Source organism: Manacus candei, unplaced genomic scaffold (assembly GCF_025592945.1).
Source record: "Manacus candei isolate 608988 ecotype Guabito, Panama unplaced genomic scaffold, ASM2559294v1 h1tg000018l, whole genome shotgun sequence".
Taxonomy (NCBI): Eukaryota; Metazoa; Chordata; class Aves; order Passeriformes; family Pipridae; genus Manacus; species Manacus candei.
In genome coordinates, this window is record NW_026138066.1 from 23,398,442 (window position 1) to 23,422,695 (window position 24,254).

Below are 24,254 nucleotides of genomic sequence, written 5' to 3' on the forward strand. Positions count from 1 at the left end.
TTTTCTGTAAGAAACAGTAAGAACAAATATAGAACTTCAGCACACTTCAAAAACAGTAGTAATGTATTTGACCTGTATTAAAGACTGTATCTGACAGAAGATACAAATAGCAGGCAGCCATCCATTAATAAAGAAGTTATTCAGCATTAACGGCCATAGTATTAATGAATTCTTAATGACATAATGCTGTTTACAACTCATTTTCCACCAACAAAGTTTTCATGGCATTATACAGTGGACAGGCATATAATTTAAGGAGCAGCTGAGGATAATAAAGAGATGAAGCCCTCTATTTACCCACCAGCCAGGAAAAAATGGCAAGACACAACTGTCACACATGTTACCATGGTGCACTTCCTGCGTGAGGAATTACAAATGTCACATATTTAATGTGCTTTAGATGTGATTACAGCACCCGAGTTCTACCAAAACAGTATAAGGTTTTCCAGTATTTTCATTACAGGTTTCTATTTCCAGGTATGTTTGGAAGTGTTTTGAAAAAATGCAGTTTGCCAAACTGATACCTGGTACAGAAAATGAGAGTGGAAAATTTCTTGTTAGGTATCGGTGTGAGACTTAGGGAGTTTTCTGAAACTATTCATTAGATATTGCTTACAGGACAATCAGTAGGTCATTTTCCACATTAAAAAGAACCAAATTTCTTTTAAAAACATGTATTCTAAATAGGGAATCTTGAATTCACTTCTGGAAACAAAATTAATTTTTTTTTTCTTCTTGTATAGGGCTTCTTTTTGAACTAAAAATATTTTTTAATATCCAGGTGTAATCTTAGTTCAACAGGTGAAAGAAAACTCCAAACTAATGTCTGAAAAGTGGCATTATCTACAGAGATCTCTCAGCCAACTGGTCCTTTATTTATTAAATCCTGTAATTATATAATCTTATGATAAATCACAGTAAATTTGAAGGACATTATTTAAATCCGTGAAGGACACAATTTTAATCAAATAAAAGATCTAGTTTATTTTTTGACTGAAGCTTGCATAATGAAGGAAATAAATAGGTTATTTTCTATGGCCCTGAACACTTGCAGTTTCTGTTTGTGTTTATGAGGTAATTGAAACATTTTAGCTGTTGTTTAACATCTAAGCTTCAGCGAGTATACATCAAGACATCACTTATTATTATTTTAAGTAGACTTTTGTGCTCTTTTTTCTTATATGTGTAGGCAGAAAATATAAAACCTGATTTAAATTAATCACCTTACTGTAAATTCAATATAACGCATAAGTAAAACAAGTAACTTCAAACACTGTGGTGGATTCAGATTACAACTCAAATGAGAAGCAGAAACCTTTCATGTCCAAAACAGTCAACCTAATGATCAAATTACAAGAATTTTCTTTAAATAATTCATAACAGAGACAAGTTTTTCTATAGTTCATGTTGAATTTCTACTTGCATTCCTCATACGGCAACCACCAGAATGAAGCAGGGTGAACTGTACACGTATTGGTTGCACTGGTTTCATGTTTGTCTCCAAGTGTAAAGCAATACTCTTAATATACAAAAGATTTTCTGTTCCACAACAAAAAAATCCCCCACACAAACCAACAAAAGAAGTGGAACTCAAGCACGAGGAAATTATTTTCAGAGTGACAGCCAGCTCAGTATGTCCCGATGCACTGCTATCCAACACACGGTGTAAAACCATTAATGTCTCCCTAAGCTTCAGTGAAACCTCAGAAGGAAGTCATAAACTCCGTTTGAGATATTCTATGGGTGTGGCCCTGCTGGTATGACATTTTTAATGATCCTAATTAACCTCTCGGTTAGTTGTTTTAATTAATCATAGATTGCGTGTAAGGCCTTAAATCACTTTAAGCCAGCATACAGCAAAAGCATGTACTTCCAAACATTTCAGAAGGCCACCTCTGACCTCCAAAAGTGATTATGTTTAGAAGTTGCTCCAAAACAAAAGGTGCCAGGTAAAAATAGCAGTTGCTGTCCCTTTCATTCCCTGAGCACTCCATCAGAAAGGTCTTGCTGGCCTCTGCTGGGCAGACGATCACTTGCAGTACCAACAGTAGGACTAGGTGTTTCCTTTCCTTTGGAAAGTACTGTCATTCACTACCAGGGACTACTCTTGCAGTCTGCACCTAAACTGAAAAGTTTCCGGCTCCAGTTTGCACCGAGAAATGTGCGGGAGAAAAGCCTGTTCGGATTCCTGCTCTGCACCTTCCACCTCAGCTCTAACTACAATCACACATGAACGCTGAAAAGTGAGGCTGAAAGAGTGTGATGGTCCTTAGAGCTGAGAAGGAAGGTGGAGAGCACTTGCAGTAGGACTGCAGATTACAGACTGTAAAGGAGAGGACTGTCACTTGATCGTGGTGCAAATACAAGGTTCTGAACAGAAGGGGTCATGTGCGAGCAAGCTTTTTGTCCCAACACATTTCTCTCTGAGGGGCTTATGGAGCATCAGGCCCTTCTCAGTCTTGCCAAGTATGAAATCCCCATGTGCTTCTCACACAGAAAAATGTGTTAGGAGAGAAACAGAGTAGCAAACTGTGGAAACATGCTGGGGCCTTGTACTTTCTTTCTCAGCTCTTCAGTGTAACCCATTCTGTCACTCTTGCAGCCTGAATCTAAACCAAAAACTGTCTGGCTACCTCCCGCATAGATGAATGTTCCACAGTAAAAGACTTGCTCAGACCTTGATACAAGACTGGAAACTCCACGATCAAGTGGCAGTTCCTTTCCCCTTGCAGCCTATGAACTACAGTCACTCCATGGAGCTCTGTGCTTTCTTACTCAACTATATCTATTGTGAAGCACTTTCAGTCTTGCAGAGTCTGATACACTTCTAACACAGAACACAGTTGCTGAATCTCCCCTTTGCCTCGCAGCCTTCCATGTAAACACCACACACTGGGGCTTTGTACCTTCCTTCTCAGCTGTAGGAACTGTCACATTTTTTCACTGTCAGATCTGAGTTTCAACCCTTAAAATGTTCTTATGCTCCTATTAAAAAAAAGGTACCAGAACAAAACCACAGGGTTGGCATTAACCTTCCCCTGCTGCTGATAAACTGCACCAAACATATGTACCACTGCTCTACACTTATCTTCTCGTACCACCACACTCTTGCAGTCTGAGTCCAAACTGGAAGTTTTCCAGCTACAGCTCACACAGATGAATGTGACAGGATAAACAAACATGCTCTGACCTTGCACTTTATGTTTGAAACCTCTTATACACATCCCTATCGAGTCGCTTTCCACTTGCAGCCAGTAAACTGTGGTCACACTGTGGTTCTCTGCGCTTTGCTACTAAGCTATATGTACAACCATTTACCTTCAGTTATGCAGAGAAAAATGGACTGATGTAACTACCAATAAAAACGAGTGGCATAACAGAAGAAGTAGCCAGGTAATTTTTTGCCATGGCAGCATTTCTGCAACAAAAAACACAGTGCAGCTACACAGTTTCCTTCTTATCTTTTCATTCTTGCAGAGTTTAACTTAAAACCTTAAAACATGCCTCAGCTGCTCCAATATGAATGGCCAAAGAACAAAATCCCAGAGCTGCAAAAACTGCTGCAACGCACGTTTCTCCTCAACAATGACCTCACATTAAATCACACAGGGTCTAAAGCTAAATGGAAGTGTTTACATGTAGAACTTGAATATGAAAATGTAACAGCATAGAAAGTTTTACTGCCCTCCCCCCTTAGAATTAATAACTTGAAATTCAGACCACATTAGAGTGGTCCAAAGACATGAGCTGGGAAAAAAACTGCTCATCCCTTGACCCTTCTCTTCAGAACCTGGTACTCTCACCAGAAGTGATAGTCCTCTTCCACAGAGAGCTTGTAAACTACAGTCCCACTGCAAGTGCTCTGCAGCTTCCGTCTCAGCTGCAAGTACCATCGCAAACTTCCCAGGCTCACTGAGACCAAAATGTTTATCCCTCTCACACTCGTCCGTGACAGTGCTACAGCAAGCCTCCTTAGGCACTGGGAGATGGCAAGTGCGTGACAGTAGTTAGAGGTGAGATAGAATATTCTGAGCAGGAGTATGAACAAGAATTCTCCCGGCACGTTTTTCCCTGCAAACTGAAGATGAACACTTCCCAGTTAAAGGCACAGTACAAGAGAGACAGAATAGGCAAGTTCAAAGAGATGAGAAAGAAAAGTACAAGGCACCAGCCTCCTTTTAAATAACCAGTCCATGATACTGTTTCTGTCCTTACACATATTTTGGTGCAAGAAGCCTGCTCCATACTGTGCACCAAGAAAAATGTGCTGGGACAAAAAACTTGCTCAGCTGTTACCCCTTGTCTTCAGAACCTTCTACTCACCCCACAAGCATGTGACACTCCTCTTTCCCAGAGAGATTTTAAACTGATGTCCCACTGCAAGTGCTCTCCATCTTCCTTCCCAGCTGCAAGCACTACCACACACTTCCCAGGCTCACTAAGGCAAAAGTTGCTCTTCTGTGCCAGAGGAATACCAAGCCTCCTTGGGAGTTGGATGGCCAACTTCTGCATGGGGATCCTGTAAGCAAATGACTGCCATTCCACCCAGGAAAGAAAGCCCTTACCCTCCGTATCTCAAGTGCAGTTGGTGGGCCACTCTTGGCCCTCCATGGACACATAAAGCTTTCTGTGCGGGCACCTTTTGTGTGTGGGAGGAATCTTCATCTGTATTGAATTCTGGGAGTCGGACTGCCAATTTCTGTGCAGGGCTCCTGTAAGCAAAGGACTGCCGTTCCATGCAGGAAAGAAAGGCCTGACCCTCCGTCTCTCACATGCAGTGTGTGGGCCACCCCTGGCACTGCATGGACACATAGAGCTTCCTGTGCTGGCACCTTTTGTCTGGCAGGAATCTTCATCTGTATTAAATTCTGGGAGTCGAATTGCCAATTTCTGCACAGGGCTCCTGCAAGTGAACAACTGAATTTTCACCCAGGAAAGAAAAACTTGACCCTCTGTATCTCATGGGCTGTGGGGGCCACACTTGCCACTCCAAGGACAAATAGAGCTTCCTGTCCTGGCACCTTTTGTCTGGGAGGAATCTTGGTCCATACAGAATTTTGGGAGTTGGACTGGCAATTTCAGCACAGGGCTGAAAAAACACAACAACAACCCTTCTCCCCAGCAAAGAAAGCCTGGAACCTTTGGATTTCTGGTGGAGTTGGTGGACCAGACTGGGCACTCCATAGGCAGCAAGACCTTTCTCGAGTAGCACTTTTGTTAGCAATGAGATGGACATCTCCAAGACCATTTCAAAACTCCTTGGACTAGTTGCCAGCAAGGCTGTAGCCCCGTCCCAGAAAGCCACCAAATTTGTCAGGTGTGATTTCCCCTTTGGTCCTGCTTTTAGCTAGGGTAGAGTTCATTTCTTCTCAGGAGCTGCTCCAGTGCTGTCGTTTGGATTTGGAATGAGAACGGTGTCGAGAACACACTGATGTTTGGGTGTTTTGCTCAGTTGCGTTTCTCCTAAGGAAGTCAAGGAGCTCCAGAGGCAGAGGAGCAGCGCACGCCTCTGGCTGCCGAGGCACCAGAGGGGGCAAGGAGGGAAGAGTCTCTTGCCTTGTGCCAGCAGGCGAGAGCAGCAGGGGCAGGGAGCCAGGCAGCTGCCCCGCAGCGCCCCAGAGGCCGCGGCCACGCTGGGCTGGGCACGCTGCAGCACGGGGCAGGGGTGAGCTTGAGCAGGCTGGCAGCTGGGAGACGCTGCATTCTTCTCTTGGTATTGGCTCAGAGCAAGTCAAGTGTGTCCGTGTGGCGAATGGAGAGGTGGAATGGCAGGACGCTGGAAGCATGCCCTGCCCCAATACAGCCCCTTGGAGCCTCCTTGGGAGGCTCTTGGAGCTGCTGCCTGCAACAACTGGAAGCCAAAAGCAGCCCTGGAGCACTGCCCCACAGCACAGCCCCCGCAGCCCCTAAGCCAGTCTGAGAATGGCTGGCACCCTGGAAGCGCTGCCTGAGGGGCGGCAGTGGCCACAGGAGGCCAGAGCAAAGCAAAGCAGCAGCAGGCGGCCCTTTGGTGCTGGTGGCTCTGCCCTCTGGGGATTCCTGTTAGGTGGACCTGCCCTGGATCTAGGAGTGAGAGCTAGGATGTTCTACCCTCTGGTTACTTTGTTTCCATCTGCATGCTGCTAGAGCTGTCCCAAGGGGAACAAAACCCACAGGCAAGTTGGAGCACTGGGCAGGAGGGCAGCTGAGTTTCCTTCCAGCGCCAGGCATGGGCAGAGCCCTGGCACCTTCCAGAGTGCAGCCCCACAGTGCATGACCCAGCTCTCCCCAGCAGAAACCCTCCCATCAGGGCAAAGGCTCCCACTCTGCCCGACTTTTCCTGCTGGACCTCCAGGCCGTCGCCAAGGCCATTGAAAGCTCTCAGTGGGCAGTGGGCAGGGGCAGCAGTGGAGGCAGTGCTGCCAGTGGCCCAGAGCCAGGATGGGGCCTGATGGCAGTGGCTCTGGGACATCTCCAGCCTCCTAGAGCTGTGCCAAGGGCAAGAAATCCCAGAGCAAGCGGTGTGCCATGGGGAGGAAGCAAGGAGAAAGAGCTGTCTCAGGAAAGCAGGAAAGCCAGCCAAGGGCACGCTGTCTGGGTTGGGCCCTTGTAGCCGGCGGTGTTGCTGAAGGCCCGCACTGGGGGCTTGCCAGGAGGGGCCCAGTTCCCCCAGCAGTGTGGGCAGAGACGCTGAGCTGCACAGCACGTGTCCTGCCCCAGCAAGTCCCCAGGACCCCCCTGTTGTCCCAAAGCGGGGTCTTTCCTGCTGGGTGCAAGAGGCCGATGCACACACACGGTCGAGAGCTTTGATTTATTGAAACTTCTGCACAGAAGGGCATGCTGGTTGGCAAGCCCCAAAGCTTAGCAAGGCAATTCTTGCCACAAGTAACTTCTCTCTCTGAGCCTGGGACATCCCGCAGCCACGGCTGGCTGCCCAGGGCGGTGTCCCCGTCAGCTGCGGGATGCAGACAGGGCTGAACTGCGGGGAGGCCGCGGGCAGCGGGGCCGTGCGGGAGCTGTTGGCTGGGGCCGTCTGGAGCGTCTGTGAGGGGAAAGCGGGGGAGCCTTGTGCCGGGCACAGCCGGTTGCAACTAGTTGCAGCCAGCGGCGGCCAGTTGTGTGCCCCCTGCGCTGCTGTCCTCGGGGCGCCGGGAAACGGCCCATTGTGACAGCGGCGGCGCGTTGCCGGGCCCTTTGTGACGCGGGGCCTCCTTGGGCCCGCGGGCCATTGTGACAGCGCGGGGCCCCGCCCTGCCCGGGAGGCTATTTAAGGAGGGCAGAGCCCTGCAGTACCCTCTTTCTCCCAGGAGAGCATCTGTCTCTGGAGGCAGCATCTCTCTCGGGGACCTCAGCGGCAGAGGAAGTAGCCGACGCGAAAGATTTGGAAGATGAAGAAGTTCATCAACTTGCAGCCGCGCGAGTGGCTGTCGAGCTGGCAGAGGAAGCACAAGGTGAAGGATGGGGGAGCAGAGAGCTGCCTTGGCACCAGGGCTGGGCTTGCGGGCACGCAGGGGTCTGATGTGCCATGGCAATCGCCTCCATCCCACACCGCCTTCTCCTCCTCCTCCTCACCGCAGGTGGACAACTGGCAGATGCAGGCAGCAGCGCAGGAAGAGGAGAAGAGCGCCTCTTCTGCTGCTGCCGTGGCTGAGCAGGTGAGAGCAGCAGGGGCAGAGAGCCAGGCAGCTGCCCCACGCAGCCCCAGACGCCGCAGCTGCGCTGTGCTGGGCGCCCTGCAGCGCGTGGCACGCGCCGCCCGCAGCAGGCTCGCGGTTGGGATGCGGCGACGTGGCCAGAAACCGGAGCCACAGACGGAGGTGGAACAAGGTAGGGAAGCAGCCAGAGCAGGAACATCCGCAGCAGCAGGGTCAGAGAGGCAGGACTCTGCCCTGCAAAGCCCCTGCTGTCCCCCCAGCCCCTTCCCAAGCCATCTGGAAGCCCTCAGTGGGCAGTGGGCCGGGGCAGCAGCGGGGGCAGTGCTGCCAGTGGCAGAGAGGCAGGACGAGGCCTGCTCCGAGGACGAGAGTCTCTGGGATATCTCCAGCCTCCTCCAGCTGTCAACAGGGGATGAAAACACAGAGGAAAGCTGGAGTAGTGGGCAGGAATGTAGCTCAGTGTCCCGCCCACGCCAGGCCTGGGCAGAGCCCGGGAGCTCTCAAGCAGGTGCAACCACAGGCCATGGCCCAGGGCTCAGTCTCACAAGCTCTTACACCAGGGCAAAACCCCCCACCCCAGACGGCTTTCCAGACCGCTGCGCCCTCAGCCCCTTGCCAAGTGACCTGGAAGCTCTCAGTGGCCAGTGGGCAGGGAAAGCAGCCGAGGTCGTCCTCCCAGTGGCACCGACCAAGGATGGGGCCTGCTCCGAGGAGCTCTCAGACATCTGCAGCCTCCTCGAGCTGCCCCAAGAAGAACGCAGCGGAGACCAAAGGGGGAGGAGGAGAGAAAAGAGGCTCCCCGTGCCCATGCCACGGGAGGCATGGTCAGAGCCCTGGGGCCTTCAAGCGCCCACACCCAGAGCCCGTGCCCCAGTTCGTGGCAGCAGCAGCCCTTACATTAGGCCACAGGCCCTGACTCCGGACGCCTGCCCCCCCAGCCCCTCGCCAAGCCAGCTGTCAACTCCCAGTGGGCAGTGGGCAGGGCTCCCGGACGTCTCCAGGGACTCTCCAGGGCAAGAAAAGGCAGACCCACCGCTGTCCCCGGAAGAAGACAGCCACGAGGAGGAGACGTCAGAGAAGAAAGGGGATGGCGTCAAAATATACACCATCTGGGTCAAGCCCTCCCTCATTCCGGTGCTGCTGGAGCCTCAGCCTCCTGACCAGGAAGGGCCCAAATGTCCCTGCGTCATCTGCGCAGAGGCGGCCCAAGAGGCGGTCGGGGACACGCGCGGCACATCTCCTGCCCCGGCGGGTCCCAGGCACAGCCGGCCAACGGCTGCTGCCCCGCAGCGCCCCACAGGCTGCTGCCCCGCCGTGCTGGACACGCTGCAGCGCACGGCACGTGCCACCCTCAGCAGGATCGCAGCTGTGATCCGGCGACGGGGACGGCGGTCGGGGGAACAGCGGCACCCGGCTCAAGGCATGGACGCAGCCATGCTGGCAACAGCCCCAGCAGCAGGGGCAGAGAGCCAGGCAGCTGCCCTGCGCAGCCCCTGCCGCCCCCCCAGCCTCTCGCCCAGCCAGCTGGAAGCTCGCAGGGGGCAGGGGGCAGGGGCAGCAGCGCAGACGCTCCTGCCCCTGCCACAGAGCCAGGAGGGGGCCTGCTCTGAGGACCAGAGCCTCTGGGACATCTCCAGCCTCTTAGAGCGCTGCCAAGGCCCAGAAAACACACCCCAAAGCTGGAGTAGTGGCGGAGCAAGTAGCTCTGGCTCCCTCCCATCTGAGGCATGGTCAGAGCCCTGGGACTCTTCATCGGCCACGTCCACATCCACCTCCACGGACTGAGCTGCTGGGGGCAGTCTGGGGGCACCTGCAGCTGCACTTGAAGGAAGAGGCCTTTTTCCAATTAGACAAAGCCCAAAGAAGAACTTGGGGCAACTGCAGGCCGTCAGGGGGGCCACTTGCTGGGAGGACGACTTGCTGGCGTGGGACAGACAGTCTTTGGAGCGCTGGCAAGTCAAGCCCTCACCTACAGCTCTCTCAGCACAGCGGCCCTCTCTCTTCAGGGAGGCACTCCGGGCTCTGCCCAGGGCGTTCCGCTGGCCCTGCCTGGCGGGATGGGACGGTGGCTCCCAGGGGGTGGCGGTGACCGGACTGACATCCACCTGATGGCCGGTCACCAGTGGTGTCGCCCAGGGCTCAATGGTGGGGCCAGTCCTGCTGGTCTCTTGGCTCGCATTGCCCTTTGCTCAGTCATCCAGGACATCACCTGACTGCCACCATTTTTCCAAAACCATGGCTAGTGGCCTAGCAACTTCGTCTGCCAGCTCCCTCAGGACCTGGGGATGGACCTCAGCGGGTCCCTTGTGCGCATTCAGGTGCCTTACACGCTCTCCCACCTGATCCTCTGCTGCAGGGGACTTAGGCTCTTCTTCTGCCAGTCCCTGCCTTTGCCTTTCTCCACTTGGGCGGCGTGGCTGGAGCGCTTGCTGTCCAAGGCTGAAGCACAGAAGACATCGAGAGCCTCAGCCTTCTCTTTGTGCCGGACAGCCACGTCTGCCAGTTCCTTCTGGAGAGGGCCCACCTTATCCCTAGGTGGTCTTTAGGAAGATAGCCTTAGAAGCCCTTCTTGTTCTCCTGGAGAGCTCTGGCCAGACTCAAGTTGAGCTGGGCCTTGGCTTTCCCACCCTTGTCCCCAGCTGCCCTACCCTTGTCCCCAGCTTGCCTACCCTTGTCCCCATCCTCCCAGGCCACCTGTCCTTGTTTCCATTCCCTCAAATAGGAGAAGAAGTCCCCTTAAGTTCTGTAGCTTCAAGTAGGGGTAGGCAAGAATTAGACCAGTTAAGTCCCATAGGATAAAGTAGGGCTAGGTCTTACTAGTGCTCTCCACTTGAATTTCAAAGGACAAGCTCAAGGTCGCCTCATGCTTTCTAGTCCCACTTCATGACAAAAATTACCAGCGGTGCTTTAGCATGGGCGCTGACCTAGGAGAGCCTAGTGCTTAAGGTAGACTCGAGGAAGTTTAAAATAAAGATTGGTTTTGACAGAAAAGGGTCAGGAAGCTTGTGTTTTGAAAGAGAATAATATTTCGGGCTTGGGCTAGGACTTGTTCCTTAGGCAGCTGAGCGGTGTCCCTTGGCGCGGGTGTGTGCAACAGAGCTGTCCTGGAGGCTGAAGGCGGCAGAGGGACGTCTGTAAGCAGAGCTGGGGAACAGCCAGCGAGTGGGTCTTTCCTTCTTGGAAGTGCAAGTTTGTTTTTCAGGATCTCCTGAGGCTGGTGTGTTGCTGCCCTCCATTTTAGAAGGAGGAGTTCTTGGAAGACGTGTCTTGCGGGGCTGGGCCGCTGCTAAATGACAACAGAATATCGAGAGGCCTTTCTTGAAATAAAACTACTGCTTTGATCAAGAAGCAGCGCTCCTTGATTTGGGGGGAAAAGAAGCTCCTGAAGACCCAAGCCCTTCAGTTGCCGGGGCCAGCGTGCGTGGGGTGGGGCGAAGGAGAAGGGCGCTGCCTGGGGCGGGAGGGGTGCGGGGACGAGAGGGGGAAGTCCTGCCGTGGGCTGGGGCAGAGTGGCCATGCGGGGCTGGGCCTGTGAGTTGGGGGATCCCGGCCGGCGGTGCCAGAGAGGGCTGAGTGGAAGGGGCGGCAGGCTGTTGGGCCATCTACCTGCTCTGAAGCCGCTGGGCAAGCCCCCGTTGCCTGTTGTGCGCAGACGTCGTCGTCGTCGTCAGACGGGAGGCAGCGTGCTGGAGAGAGGGCGAGGAGGAACGCAGAGGAGAGGGCCGGGCGCCTGCTGCTTTGAAAGTCAGGAGAAAGCTCATTGGAGTTCTTCTCCCAGCAAACTAAAGTGATGCCCTTTCCCTCAAGTTCTTCTCCCTCCTTTTGGCTTTTCTTACCTTCTCTTCTTTCTTACTTTTTACTCTTTCTTAACTCTTTTGGGAGTCACCTACAGATGGAGTAGTTACCTTTCAAAACACTGACCAGCAATTGGCTGTTGCATGACACTCTTTCTTTTGATCCTAAAAGAAGCTCAGGACTCTTTGGCTTTCTGCCATACCCTCTTGGCCCAAGCAGAGCACCTTCTGGCAGGATGGACCTTTCTTCTCTACAAAGCAATAGGAAAGTGACAACCAGCATCATGCAAGAACAGAAGCTGCTGTGCAAGAGCAGTCAGCTGTTTGACCCAAAAGGCTGTTGCTGTGGCTGACAGTTCCTGACTTGCTGCTTCAGGGACGGCCTTGATCTGCTTCTGCTGGCATCCCAGATCCCTCAGATCCCCTCTCTCATCTGCAGTCAGATTTGCTGCTCTGGTTGGCTGAAGTAATTGCAGCAAGCTGTTTCTTACCTGGGCTCCCATTCTGCTCCCTGGAGAGACACGTGTCCTTGCACTGGCTCTGATCTACACTTGCTGGCCGCCAGCGCTCATTTCCCAAGGTCTGCTAAAAGCTCTTTTCTTCTCTATGTCAAGAGCGGGCGATTGAGCCCTTGGGCTTGTGAGGATGGCTTTAACCTGCCCCTGCTTTAGGTCTTTTTCATCTCCCTGTTGCCTGCTGATGCGAAGGCCAGCTTGGTTTGCCTTTCACCTGAAGACCAAATTCATGCTGCGGTTTCCACAGTTGACTTAAGGGCCTGCCTAGCCTGAGATGCTTTGGAGCTGCTTCCTCTTCTTTCTGAAATCCAAAGTCCTCTTCCAATTTCTCTTGCAGGGTTCTGGTAGGGAAGAGAAACAGGACTATCTGCCGGGGGGCTTCCCAGAGGCCAAGATTGCCATCTCTGCCAAGGAGAGTTGCCGGTGCTGGGTGCAAATGCAGTCCAAGCGTCTGACGGGTCCCTTCAGAGCGGGGTCCCACGTGTGCCAGTGGTGGAGGATAAATGCAGAGGTGATGTGCTATGTTCTCTTGGCTTTGTTAGCAATGAGAGGGACGTCTCTAATGGACGACCATTTCAAAACTCCTTGGACTAGTTGCCAGCAAGGCTGTAGCCCCGTCCCAGAAAGCCACCAAATTTGTCAGGTGTGATTTCCCCTTTGGTCCTGCTTTTAGCTAGGGTAGAGTTCATTTCTTCTCAGGAGCTGCTCCAGTGCTGTCGTTTGGATTTGGAATGAGAACGGTGTCGAGAACACACTGATGTTTGGGTGTTTTGCTCAGTTGCATTTCTCCTAAGGAAGTCAAGGAGCTCCAGAGGCAGAGGAGCAGCGCACGCCTCTGGCTGCCGAGGCACCAGAGGGGGCAAGGAGGGAAGAGTCTCTTGCCTTGTGCCAGCAGGCGAGAGCAGCAGGGGCAGGGAGCCAGGCAGCTGCCCCGCAGCGCCCCAGAGGCCGCGGCCACGCTGGGCTGGGCACGCTGCAGCACGGGGCAGGGGTGAGCTTGAGCAGGCTGGCAGCTGGGAGACGCTGCATTTTTCTCTTGGTATTGGCTCAGAGCAAGTCAAGTGTGTCCGTGTGGCGAATGGAGAGGTGGAATGGCAGGACGCTGGAAGCATGCCCTGCCCCAATACAGCCCCTTGGAGCCTCCTTGGGAGGCTCTTGGAGCTGCTGCCTGCAACAACTGGAAGCCAAAAGCAGCCCGGGAACACTGCCCCACAGCACAGCCCCCGCAGCCCCTAAGCCAGTCTGAGAATGGCTGGCACCCTGGAAGCGCTGCCTGAGGGGCGGCAGTGGCCACAGGAGGCCAGAGCAAAGCAAAGCAGCAGCAGGCGGCCCTTTGGTGCTGGTGGCTCTGCCCTCTGGGGATTCTTGTTAGGTGGACCTGCCCTGGATCTAGGAGTGAGAGCTAGGATGTTCTACCCTCTGGTTACTTTGTTTCCATCTGCATGCTGCTAGAGCTGTCCCAAGGGGAAGAAAACCCACAGGCAAGCTGGAGCACTGGGCAGGAGGGGAGCTGAGTTTCCTTCCAGCGCCAGGCATGGGCAGAGCCCTGGCACCTTCCAGAGTGCAGCCCCACAGTGCATGACCCAGCTCTCCCCAGCAGAAACCCTCCCATCAGGGCAAAGGCTCCCACTCTGCCCGACTTTTCCTGCTGGACCTCCAGGCCGTCGCCAAGGCCATTGAAAGCTCTCAGTGGGCAGTGGGCAGGGGCAGCAGTGGAGGCAGTGCTGCCAGTGGCCCAGAGCCAGGATGGGGCCTGATGGCAGTGGCTCTGGGACATCTCCAGCCTCCTAGAGCTGTGCCAAGGGCAAGAAATCCCAGAGCAAGCGGTGTGCCATGGGGAGGAAGCAAGGAGAAAGAGCTGTCTCAGGAAAGCAGGAAAGCCAGCCAAGGGCACGCTGTCTGGGTTGGGCCCTTGTAGCCGGCGGTGTTGCTGAAGGCCCGCACTGGGGGCTTGCCAGGAGGGGCCCAGTTCCCCCAGCAGTGTGGGCAGAGACGCTGAGCTGCACAGCACGTGTCCTGCCCCAGCAAGTCCCCAGGACCCCCCTGTTGTCCCAAAGCGGGGTCTTTCCTGCTGGGTGCAAGAGGCCGATGCACACACACGGTCGAGAGCTTTGATTTATTGAAACTTCTGCACAGAAGGGCATGCTGGTTGGCAAGCCCCAAAGCTTAGCAAGGCAATTCTTGCCACAAGTAACTTCTCTCTCTGAGCCTGGGACATCCCGCGGCCACGGCTGGCTGCCCAGGGCGGTGTCCCCGTCAGCTGCGGGATGCAGACAGGGCTGAACTGCGGGGAGGCCGCGGGCAGCGGGGCCGTGCGGGAGCTGTTGGCTGGGGCCGTCTGGAGCGTCTGTGAGGGGAAAGCGGGGGAGCCTTGTGCCGGGCACAGCCGGTTGCAACTAGTTGCAGCCAGCGGCGGCCAGTTGTGTGCCCCCTGCGCTGCTGTCCTCGGGGCACCGGGAAACGGCCCATTGTGACAGCGGCGGCGCGTTGCCGGGCCCTTTGTGACGCGGGGCCTCCTTGGGCCCGCGGGCCATTGTGACAGCGCGGGGCCCCGCCCTGCCCGGGAGGCTATTTAAGGAGGGCAGAGCCCTGCAGTACCCTCTTTCTCCCAGGAGAGCATCTGTCTCTGGAGGCAGCATCTCTCTCGGGGACCTCAGCGGCAGAGGAAGTAGCCGACGCGAAAGATTTGGAAGATGAAGAAGTTCATCAACTTGCAGCCGCGCGAGTGGCTGTCGAGCTGGCAGAGGAAGCACAAGGTGAAGGATGGGGGAGCAGAGAGCTGCCTTGGCACCAGGGCTGGGCTTGCGGGCACGCAGGGGTCTGATGTGCCATGGCAATCGCCTCCATCCCACACCGCCTTCTCCTCCTCCTCCTCACCGCAGGTGGACAACTGGCAGATGCAGGCAGCAGCGCAGGAAGAGGAGAAGAGCGCCTCTTCTGCTGCTGCCGTGGCTGAGCAGGTGAGAGCAGCAGGGGCAGAGAGCCAGGCAGCTGCCCCACGCAGCCCCAGACGCCGCAGCTGCGCTGTGCTGGGCGCCCTGCAGCGCGTGGCACGCGCCGCCCGCAGCAGGCTCGCGGTTGGGATGCGACGACGTGGCCAGAAACCGGAGCCACAGACGGAGGTGGAACAAGGTAGGGAAGCAGCCAGAGCAGGAACATCCGCAGCAGCAGGGTCAGAGAGGCAGGACTCTGCCCTGCAAAGCCCCTGCTGTCCCCCCAGCCCCTTCCCAAGCCATCTGGAAGCCCTCAGTGGGCAGTGGGCCGGGGCAGCAGCGGGGGCAGTGCTGCCAGTGGCAGAGAGGCAGGACGAGGCCTGCTCCGAGGACGAGAGTCTCTGGGATATCTCCAGCCTCCTCCAGCTGTCAACAGGGGATGAAAACACAGAGGAAAGCTGGAGTAGTGGGCAGGAATGTAGCTCAGTGTCCCGCCCACGCCAGGCCTGGGCAGAACCCGGGAGCTCTCAAGCAGGTGCAACCACAGGCCATGGCCCAGGGCTCAGTCTCACAAGCTCTTACACCAGGGCAAAACCCCCCACCCCAGACGGCTTTCCAGACCGCTGCGCCCTCAGCCCCTTGCCAAGTGACCTGGAAGCTCTCAGTGGCCAGTGGGCAGGGAAAGCAGCCGAGGTCGTCCTCCCAGTGGCACCGACCAAGGATGGGGCCTGCTCCGAGGAGCTCTCAGACATCTGCAGCCTCCTCGAGCTGCCCCAAGAAGAACGCAGCGGAGACCAAAGGGGGAGGAGGAGAGAAAAGAGGCTCCCCGTGCCCATGCCACGGGAGGCATGGTCAGAGCCCTGGGGCCTTCAAGCGCCCACACCCAGAGCCCGTGCCCCAGTTCGTGGCAGCAGCAGCCCTTACATTAGGCCACAGGCCCTGACTCCGGACGCCTGCCCCCCCAGCCCCTCGCCAAGCCAGCTGTCAACTCCCAGTGGGCAGTGGGCAGGGCTCCCGGACGTCTCCAGGGACTCTCCAGGGCAAGAAAAGGCAGACCCACCGCTGTCCCCGGAAGAAGACAGCCACGAGGAGGAGACGTCAGAGAAGAAAGGGGATGGCGTCAAAATATACACCATCTGGGTCAAGCCCTCCCTCATTCCGGTGCTGCTGGAGCCTCAGCCTCCTGACCAGGAAGGGCCCAAATGTCCCTGCGTCATCTGCGCAGAGGCGGCCCAAGAGGCGGTCGGGGACACGCGCGGCACATCTCCTGCCCCGGCGGGTCCCAGGCACAGCCGGCCAACGGCTGCTGCCCCGCAGCGCCCCACAGGCTGCTGCCCCGCCGTGCTGGACACGCTGCAGCGCACGGCACGTGCCACCCTCAGCAGGATCGCAGCTGTGATCCGGCGACGGGGACGGCGGCCGGGGGAACAGCGGCACCCGGCTCAAGGCATGGACGCAGCCATGCTGGCAACAGCCCCAGCAGCAGGGACAGAGAGCCAGGCAGCTGCCCTGCGCAGCCCCTGCCGCCCCCCCAGCCTCTCGCCCAGCCAGCTGGAAGCTCGCAGGGGGCAGGGGGCAGGGGCAGCAGCGCAGACGCTCCTGCCCCTGCCACAGAGCCAGGAGGGGGCCTGCTCTGAGGACCAGAGCCTCTGGGACATCTCCAGCCTCTTAGAGCGCTGCCAAGGCCCAGAAAACACACCCCAAAGCTGGAGTAGTGGCGGAGCAAGTAGCTCTGGCTCCCTCCCATCTGAGGCATGGTCAGAGCCCTGGGACTCTTCATCGGCCACGTCCACATCCACCTCCACGGACTGAGCTGCTGGGGGCAGTCTGGGGGCACCTGCAGCTGCACTTGAAGGAAGAGGCCTTTTTCCAATTAGACAAAGCCCAAAGAAGAACTTGGGGCAACTGCAGGCCGTCAGGGGGGCCACTTGCTGGGAGGACGACTTGCTGGCGTGGGACAGACAGTCTTTGGAGCGCTGGCAAGTCAAGCCCTCACCTACAGCTCTCTCAGCACAGCGGCCCTCTCTCTTCAGGGAGGCACTCCGGGCTCTGCCCAGGGCGTTCCGCTGGCCCTGCCTGGCGGGATGGGACGGTGGCTCCCAGGGGGTGGCGGTGACCGGACTGACATCCACCTGATGGCCGGTCACCAGTGGTGTCGCCCAGGGCTCAATGGTGGGGCCAGTCCTGCTGGTCTCTTGGCTCGCATTGCCCTTTGCTCAGTCATCCAGGACATCACCTGACTGCCACCATTTTTCCAAAACCATGGCTAGTGGCCTAGCAACTTCGTCTGCCAGCTCCCTCAGGACCTGGGGATGGACCTCAGCGGGTCCCTTGTGCGCATTCAGGTGCCTTACACGCTCTCCCACCTGATCCTCTGCTGCAGGGGACTTAGGCTCTTCTTCTGCCAGTCCCTGCCTTTGCCTTTCTCCACTTGGGCGGCGTGGCTGGAGCGCTTGCTGTCCAAGGCTGAAGCACAGAAGACATCGAGAGCCTCAGCCTTCTCTTTGTGCCGGACAGCCACGTCTGCCAGTTCCTTCTGGAGAGGGCCCACCTTATCCCTAGGTGGTCTTTAGGAAGATAGCCTTAGAAGCCCTTCTTGTTCTCCTGGAGAGCTCTGGCCAGACTCAAGTTGAGCTGGGCCTTGGCTTTCCCACCCTTGTCCCCAGCTGCCCTACCCTTGTCCCCAGCTTGCCTACCCTTGTCCCCATCCTCCCAGGCCACCTGTCCTTGTTTCCATTCCCTCAAATAGGAGAAGAAGTCCCCTTAAGTTCTGTAGCTTCAAGTAGGGGTAGGCAAGAATTAGACCAGTTAAGTCCCATAGGATAAAGTAGGGCTAGGTCTTACTAGTGCTCTCCACTTGAATTTCAAAGGACAAGCTCAAGGTCGCCTCATGCTTTCTAGTCCCACTTCATGACAAAAATTACCAGCGGTGCTTTAGCATGGGCGCTGACCTAGGAGAGCCTAGTGCTTAAGGTAGACTCGAGGAAGTTTAAAATAAAGATTGGTTTTGACAGAAAAGGGTCAGGAAGCTTGTGTTTTGAAAGAGAATAATATTTCGGGCTTGGGCTAGGACTTGTTCCTTAGGCAGCTGAGCGGTGTCCCTTGGCGCGGGTGTGTGCAACAGAGCTGTCCTGGAGGCTGAAGGCGGCAGAGGGACGTCTGTAAGCAGAGCTGGGGAACAGCCAGCGAGTGGGTCTTTCCTTCTTGGAAGTGCAAGTTTGTTTTTCAGGATCTCCTGAGGCTGGTGTGTTGCTGCCCTCCATTTTAGAAGGAGGAGTTCTTGGAAGACGTGTCTTGCGGGGCTGGGCCGCTGCTAAATGACAACAGAATATCGAGAGGCCTTTCTTGAAATAAAACTACTGCTTTGATCAAGAAGCAGCGCTCCTTGATTTGGGGGGAAAAGAAGCTCCTGAAGACCCAAGCCCTTCAGTTGCCGGGGCCAGCGTGCGTGGGGTGGGGCGAAGGAGAAGGGCGCTGCCTGGGGCGGGAGGGGTGCGGGGACGAGAGGGGGAAGTCCTGCCGTGGGCTGGGGCAGAGTGGCCATGCGGGGCTGGGCCTGTGAGTTGGGGGATCCCGGCCGGCGGTGCCAGAGAGGGCTGAGTGGAAGGGGCGGCAGGCTGTTGGGCCATCTACCTGCTCTGAAGCCGCTGGGCAAGCCCCCGTTGCCTGTTGTGCGCAGACGTCGTCGTCGTCGTCAGACGGGAGGCAGCGTGCTGGAGAGAGGGCGAGGAGGAACGCAGAGGAGAGGGCCGGGCGCCTGCTGCTTTGAAAGTCAGGAGAAAGCTCATTGGAGTTCTTCTCCCAGCAAACTAAAGTGATGCCCTTTCCCTCAAGTTCTTCTCCCTCCTTTTGGCTTTTCTTACCTTCTCTTCTTTCTTACTTTTTACTCTTTCTTAACTCTTTTGGGAGTCACCTACAGATGGAGTAGTTACCTTTCAAAACACTGACCAGCAATTGGCTGTTGCATGACACTCTTTCTTTTGATCCTAAAAGAAGCTCAGGACTCTTTGGCTTTCTGCCATACCCTCTTGGCCCAAGCAGAGCACCTTCTGGCAGGATGGACCTTTCTTCTCTACAAAGCAATAGGAAAGTGACAACCAGCATCATGCAAGAACAGAAGCTGCTGTGCAAGAGCAGTCAGCTGTTTGACCCAAAAGGCTGTTGCTGTGGCTGACAGTTCCTGACTTGCTGCTTCAGGGACGGCCTTGATCTGCTTCTGCTGGCATCCCAGATCCCTCAGATCCCCTCTCTCATCTGCAGTCAGATTTGCTGCTCTGGTTGGCTGAAGTAATTGCAGCAAGCTGTTTCTTACCTGGGCTCCCATTCTGCTCCCTGGAGAGACACGTGTCCTTGCACTGGCTCTGATCTACACTTGCTGGCCGCCAGCGCTCATTTCCCAAGGTCTGCTAAAAGCTCTTTTCTTCTCTATGTCAAGAGCGGGCGATTGAGCCCTTGGGCTTGTGAGGATGGCTTTAACCTGCCCCTGCTTTAGGTCTTTTTCATCTCCCTGTTGCCTGCTGATGCGAAGGCCAGCTTGGTTTGCCTTTCACCTGAAGACCAAATTCATGCTGCGGTTTCCACAGTTGACTTAAGGGCCTGCCTAGCCTGAGATGCTTTGGAGCTGCTTCCTCTTCTTTCTGAAATCCAAAGTCCTCTTCCAATTTCTCTTGCAGGGTTCTGGTAGGGAAGAGAAACAGGACTATCTGCCGGGGGGCTTCCCAGAGGCCAAGATTGCCATCTCTGCCAAGGAGAGTTGCCGGTGCTGGGTGCAAATGCAGTCCAAGCGTCTGACGGGTCCCTTCAGAGCGGGGTCCCACGTGTGCCAGTGGTGGAGGATAAATGCAGAGGTGATGTGCTATGTTCTCTTGGCTTTGTTAGCAATGAGAGGGACGTCTCTAATGGACGACCATTTCAAAACTCCTTGGACTAGTTGCCAGCAAGGCTGTAGCCCCGTCCCAGAAAGCCACCAAATTTGTCAGGTGTGATTTCCCCTTTGGTCCTGCTTTTAGCTAGGGTAGAGTTCATTTCTTCTCAGGAGCTGCTCCAGTGCTGTCGTTTGGATTTGGAATGAGAACGGTGTCGAGAACACACTGATGTTTGGGTGTTTTGCTCAGTTGCATTTCTCCTAAGGAAGTCAAGGAGCTCCAGAGGCAGAGGAGCAGCGCACGCCTCTGGCTGCCGAGGCACCAGAGGGGGCAAGGAGGGAAGAGTCTCTTGCCTTGTGCCAGCAGGCGAGAGCAGCAGGGGCAGGGAGCCAGGCAGCTGCCCCGCAGCGCCCCAGAGGCCGCGGCCACGCTGGGCTGGGCACGCTGCAGCACGGGGCAGGGGTGAGCTTGAGCAGGCTGGCAGCTGGGAGACGCTGCATTTTTCTCTTGGTATTGGCTCAGAGCAAGTCAAGTGTGTCCGTGTGGCGAATGGAGAGGTGGAATGGCAGGACGCTGGAAGCATGCCCTGCCCCAATACAGCCCCTTGGAGCCTCCTTGGGAGGCTCTTGGAGCTGCTGCCTGCAACAACTGGAAGCCAAAAGCAGCCCGGGAACACTGCCCCACAGCACAGCCCCCGCAGCCCCTAAGCCAGTCTGAGAATGGCTGGCACCCTGGAAGCGCTGCCTGAGGGGCGGCAGTGGCCACAGGAGGCCAGAGCAAAGCAAAGCAGCAGCAGGCGGCCCTTTGGTGCTGGTGGCTCTGCCCTCTGGGGATTCTTGTTAGGTGGACCTGCCCTGGATCTAGGAGTGAGAGCTAGGATGTTCTACCCTCTGGTTACTTTGTTTCCATCTGCATGCTGCTAGAGCTGTCCCAAGGGGAAGAAAACCCACAGGCAAGCTGGAGCACTGGGCAGGAGGGGAGCTGAGTTTCCTTCCAGCGCCAGGCATGGGCAGAGCCCTGGCACCTTCCAGAGTGCAGCCCCACAGTGCATGACCCAGCTCTCCCCAGCAGAAACCCTCCCATCAGGGCAAAGGCTCCCACTCTGCCCGACTTTTCCTGCTGGACCTCCAGGCCGTCGCCAAGGCCATTGAAAGCTCTCAGTGGGCAGTGGGCAGGGGCAGCAGTGGAGGCAGTGCTGCCAGTGGCCCAGAGCCAGGATGGGGCCTGATGGCAGTGGCTCTGGGACATCTCCAGCCTCCTAGAGCTGTGCCAAGGGCAAGAAATCCCAGAGCAAGCGGTGTGCCATGGGGAGGAAGCAAGGAGAAAGAGCTGTCTCAGGAAAGCAGGAAAGCCAGCCAAGGGCACGCTGTCTGGGTTGGGCCCTTGTAGCCGGCGGTGTTGCTGAAGGCCCGCACTGGGGGCTTGCCAGGAGGGGCCCAGTTCCCCCAGCAGTGTGGGCAGAGACGCTGAGCTGCACAGCACGTGTCCTGCCCCAGCAAGTCCCCAGGACCCCCCTGTTGTCCCAAAGCGGGGTCTTTCCTGCTGGGTGCAAGAGGCCGATGCACACACACGGTCGAGAGCTTTGATTTATTGAAACTTCTGCACAGAAGGGCATGCTGGTTGGCAAGCCCCAAAGCTTAGCAAGGCAATTCTTGCCACAAGTAACTTCTCTCTCTGAGCCTGGGACATCCCGCGGCCACGGCTGGCTGCCCAGGGCGGTGTCCCCGTCAGCTGCGGGATGCAGACAGGGCTGAACTGCGGGGAGGCCGCGGGCAGCGGGGCCGTGCGGGAGCTGTTGGCTGGGGCCGTCTGGAGCGTCTGTGAGGGGAAAGCGGGGGAGCCTTGTGCCGGGCACAGCCGGTTGCAACTAGTTGCAGCCAGCGGCGGCCAGTTGTGTGCCCCCTGCGCTGCTGTCCTCGGGGCACCGGGAAACGGCCCATTGTGACAGCGGCGGCGCGTTGCCGGGCCCTTTGTGACGCGGGGCCTCCTTGGGCCCGCGGGCCATTGTGACAGCGCGGGGCCCCGCCCTGCCCGGGAGGCTATTTAAGGAGGGCAGAGCCCTGCAGTACCCTCTTTCTCCCAGGAGAGCATCTGTCTCTGGAGGCAGCATCTCTCTCGGGGACCTCAGCGGCAGAGGAAGTAGCCGACGCGAAAGATTTGGAAGATGAAGAAGTTCATCAACTTGCAGCCGCGCGAGTGGCTGTCGAGCTGGCAGAGGAAGCACAAGGTGAAGGATGGGGGAGCAGAGAGCTGCCTTGGCACCAGGGCTGGGCTTGCGGGCACGCAGGGGTCTGATGTGCCATGGCAATCGCCTCCATCCCACACCGCCTTCTCCTCCTCCTCCTCACCGCAGGTGGACAACTGGCAGACGCAGGCAGCAGCGCAGGAAGAGGAGAAGAGCGCCTCTTCTGCTGCTGCCGTGGCTGAGCAGGTGAGAGCAGCAGGGGCAGAGAGCCAGGCAGCTGCCCCACGCAGCCCCAGACGCCGCAGCTGCGCTGTGCTGGGCGCCCTGCAGCGCGTGGCACGCGCCGCCCGCAGCAGGCTCGCGGTTGGGATGCGACGACGTGGCCAGAAACCGGAGCCACAGACGGAGGTGGAACAAGGTAGGGAAGCAGCCAGAGCAGGAACATCCGCAGCAGCAGGGTCAGAGAGGCAGGACTCTGCCCTGCAAAGCCCCTGCTGTCCCCCCAGCCCCTTCCCAAGCCATCTGGAAGCCCTCAGTGGGCAGTGGGCCGGGGCAGCAGCGGGGGCAGTGCTGCCAGTGGCAGAGAGGCAGGACGAGGCCTGCTCCGAGGACGAGAGTCTCTGGGATATCTCCAGCCTCCTCCAGCTGTCAACAGGGGATGAAAACACAGAGGAAAGCTGGAGTAGTGGGCAGGAATGTAGCTCAGTGTCCCGCCCACGCCAGGCCTGGGCAGAGCCCGGGAGCTCTCAAGCAGGTGCAACCACAGGCCATGGCCCAGGGCTCAGTCTCACAAGCTCTTACACCAGGGCAAAACCCCCCACCCCAGACGGCTTTCCAGACCGCTGCGCCCTCAGCCCCTTGCCAAGTGACCTGGAAGCTCTCAGTGGCCAGTGGGCAGGGAAAGCAGCCGAGGTCGTCCTCCCAGTGGCACCGACCAAGGATGGGGCCTGCTCCGAGGAGCTCTCAGACATCTGCAGCCTCCTCGAGCTGCCCCAAGAAGAACGCAGCGGAGACCAAAGGGGGAGGAGGAGAGAAAAGAGGCTCCCCGTGCCCATGCCACGGGAGGCATGGTCAGAGCCCTGGGGCCTTCAAGCGCCCACACCCAGAGCCCGTGCCCCAGTTCGTGGCAGCAGCAGCCCTTACATTAGGCCACAGGCCCTGACTCCGGACGCCTTGCCCCCCCCAGCCCCTCGCCAAGCCAGCTGTCAACTCCCAGTGGGCAGTGGGCAGGGCTCCCGGACGTCTCCAGGGACTCTCCAGGGCAAGAAAAGGCAGACCCACCGCTGTCCCCGGAAGAAGACAGCCACGAGGAGGAGACGTCAGAGAAGAAAGGGGATGGCGTCAAAATATACACCATCTGGGTCAAGCCCTCCCTCATTCCGGTGCTGCTGGAGCCTCAGCCTCCTGACCAGGAAGGGCCCAAATGTCCCTGCGTCATCTGCGCAGAGGCGGCCCAAGAGGCGGTCGGGGACACGCGCGGCACATCTCCTGCCCCGGCGGGTCCCAGGCACAGCCGGGCCAACGGCTGCTGCCCCGCAGCGCCCCACAGGCTGCTGCCCCGCCGTGCTGGACACGCTGCGGTGCACGGCACGTGCCACCCTCAGCAGGATCGCAGCTGTGATCCGGCGACGGGGACGGCGGCCGGGGGAACAGCGGCACCCGGCTCAAGGCATGGACGCAGCCATGCTGGCAACAGCCCCAGCAGCAGGGACAGAGAGCCAGGCAGCTGCCCTGCGCAGCCCCTGCCGCCCCCCCCAGCCTCTCGCCCAGCCAGCTGGAAGCTCGCAGGGGGCAGGGGGCAGGGGCAGCAGCGCAGACGCTCCTGCCCCTGCCACAGAGCCAGGAGGGGGGCCCGCTCTGAGGACCAGAGCCTCTGGGACATCTCCAGCCTCTTAGAGCGCTGCCAAGGCCCAGAAAACACACCCAAAGCTGGAGTAGTGGCGGAGCAAGTAGCTCTGGCTCCCTCCCATCTGAGGCATGGTCAGAGCCCTGGGACTCTTCATCGGCCACGTCCACATCCACCTCCACGGACTGAGCTGCTGGGGGCAGTCTGGGGGCACCTGCAGCTGCACTTGAAGGAAGAGGCCTTTTTCCAATTAGACAAAGCCCAAAGAAGAACTTGGGGCAACTGCAGGCCGTCAGGGGGGCCACTTGCTGGGAGGACGACTTGCTGGCGTGGGACAGACAGTCTTTGGAGCGCTGGCAAGTCAAGCCCTCACCTACAGCTCTCTCAGCACAGCGGCCCTCTCTCTTCAGGGAGGCACTCCGGGCTCTGCCCAGGGCGTTCCGCTGGCCCTGCCTGGCGGGATGGGACGGTGGCTCCCAGGG

General features: G+C 57.2%; 2 protein-coding genes across 2 annotated transcripts; both read left to right on the top strand.

Annotated features, from left to right (window-relative positions):
- The first annotated feature begins 7,367 nt into the window (after positions 1–7,367).
- Positions 7,368–18,670, top strand: LOC127469854 (uncharacterized). Its single transcript, XM_051784668.1, has 2 exons — positions 7,368–11,120; positions 18,391–18,670. Exon 1 carries the CDS (start codon positions 7,368–7,370, stop codon positions 9,417–9,419), a length of 2,052 nt encoding a protein of 683 aa, XP_051640628.1. The 3' UTR covers positions 9,420–11,120; positions 18,391–18,670.
- A 3,002-nt stretch (positions 18,671–21,672) lies between these two features.
- Positions 21,673–23,822, top strand: LOC127469855 (uncharacterized). Its single transcript, XM_051784669.1, has 2 exons — positions 21,673–21,968; positions 22,095–23,822. Exons 1-2 carry the CDS (start codon positions 21,906–21,908, stop codon positions 23,820–23,822), a joined length of 1,791 nt encoding a protein of 596 aa, XP_051640629.1. The 5' UTR covers positions 21,673–21,905.
- The last annotated feature ends 432 nt before the right edge of the window (positions 23,823–24,254 follow it).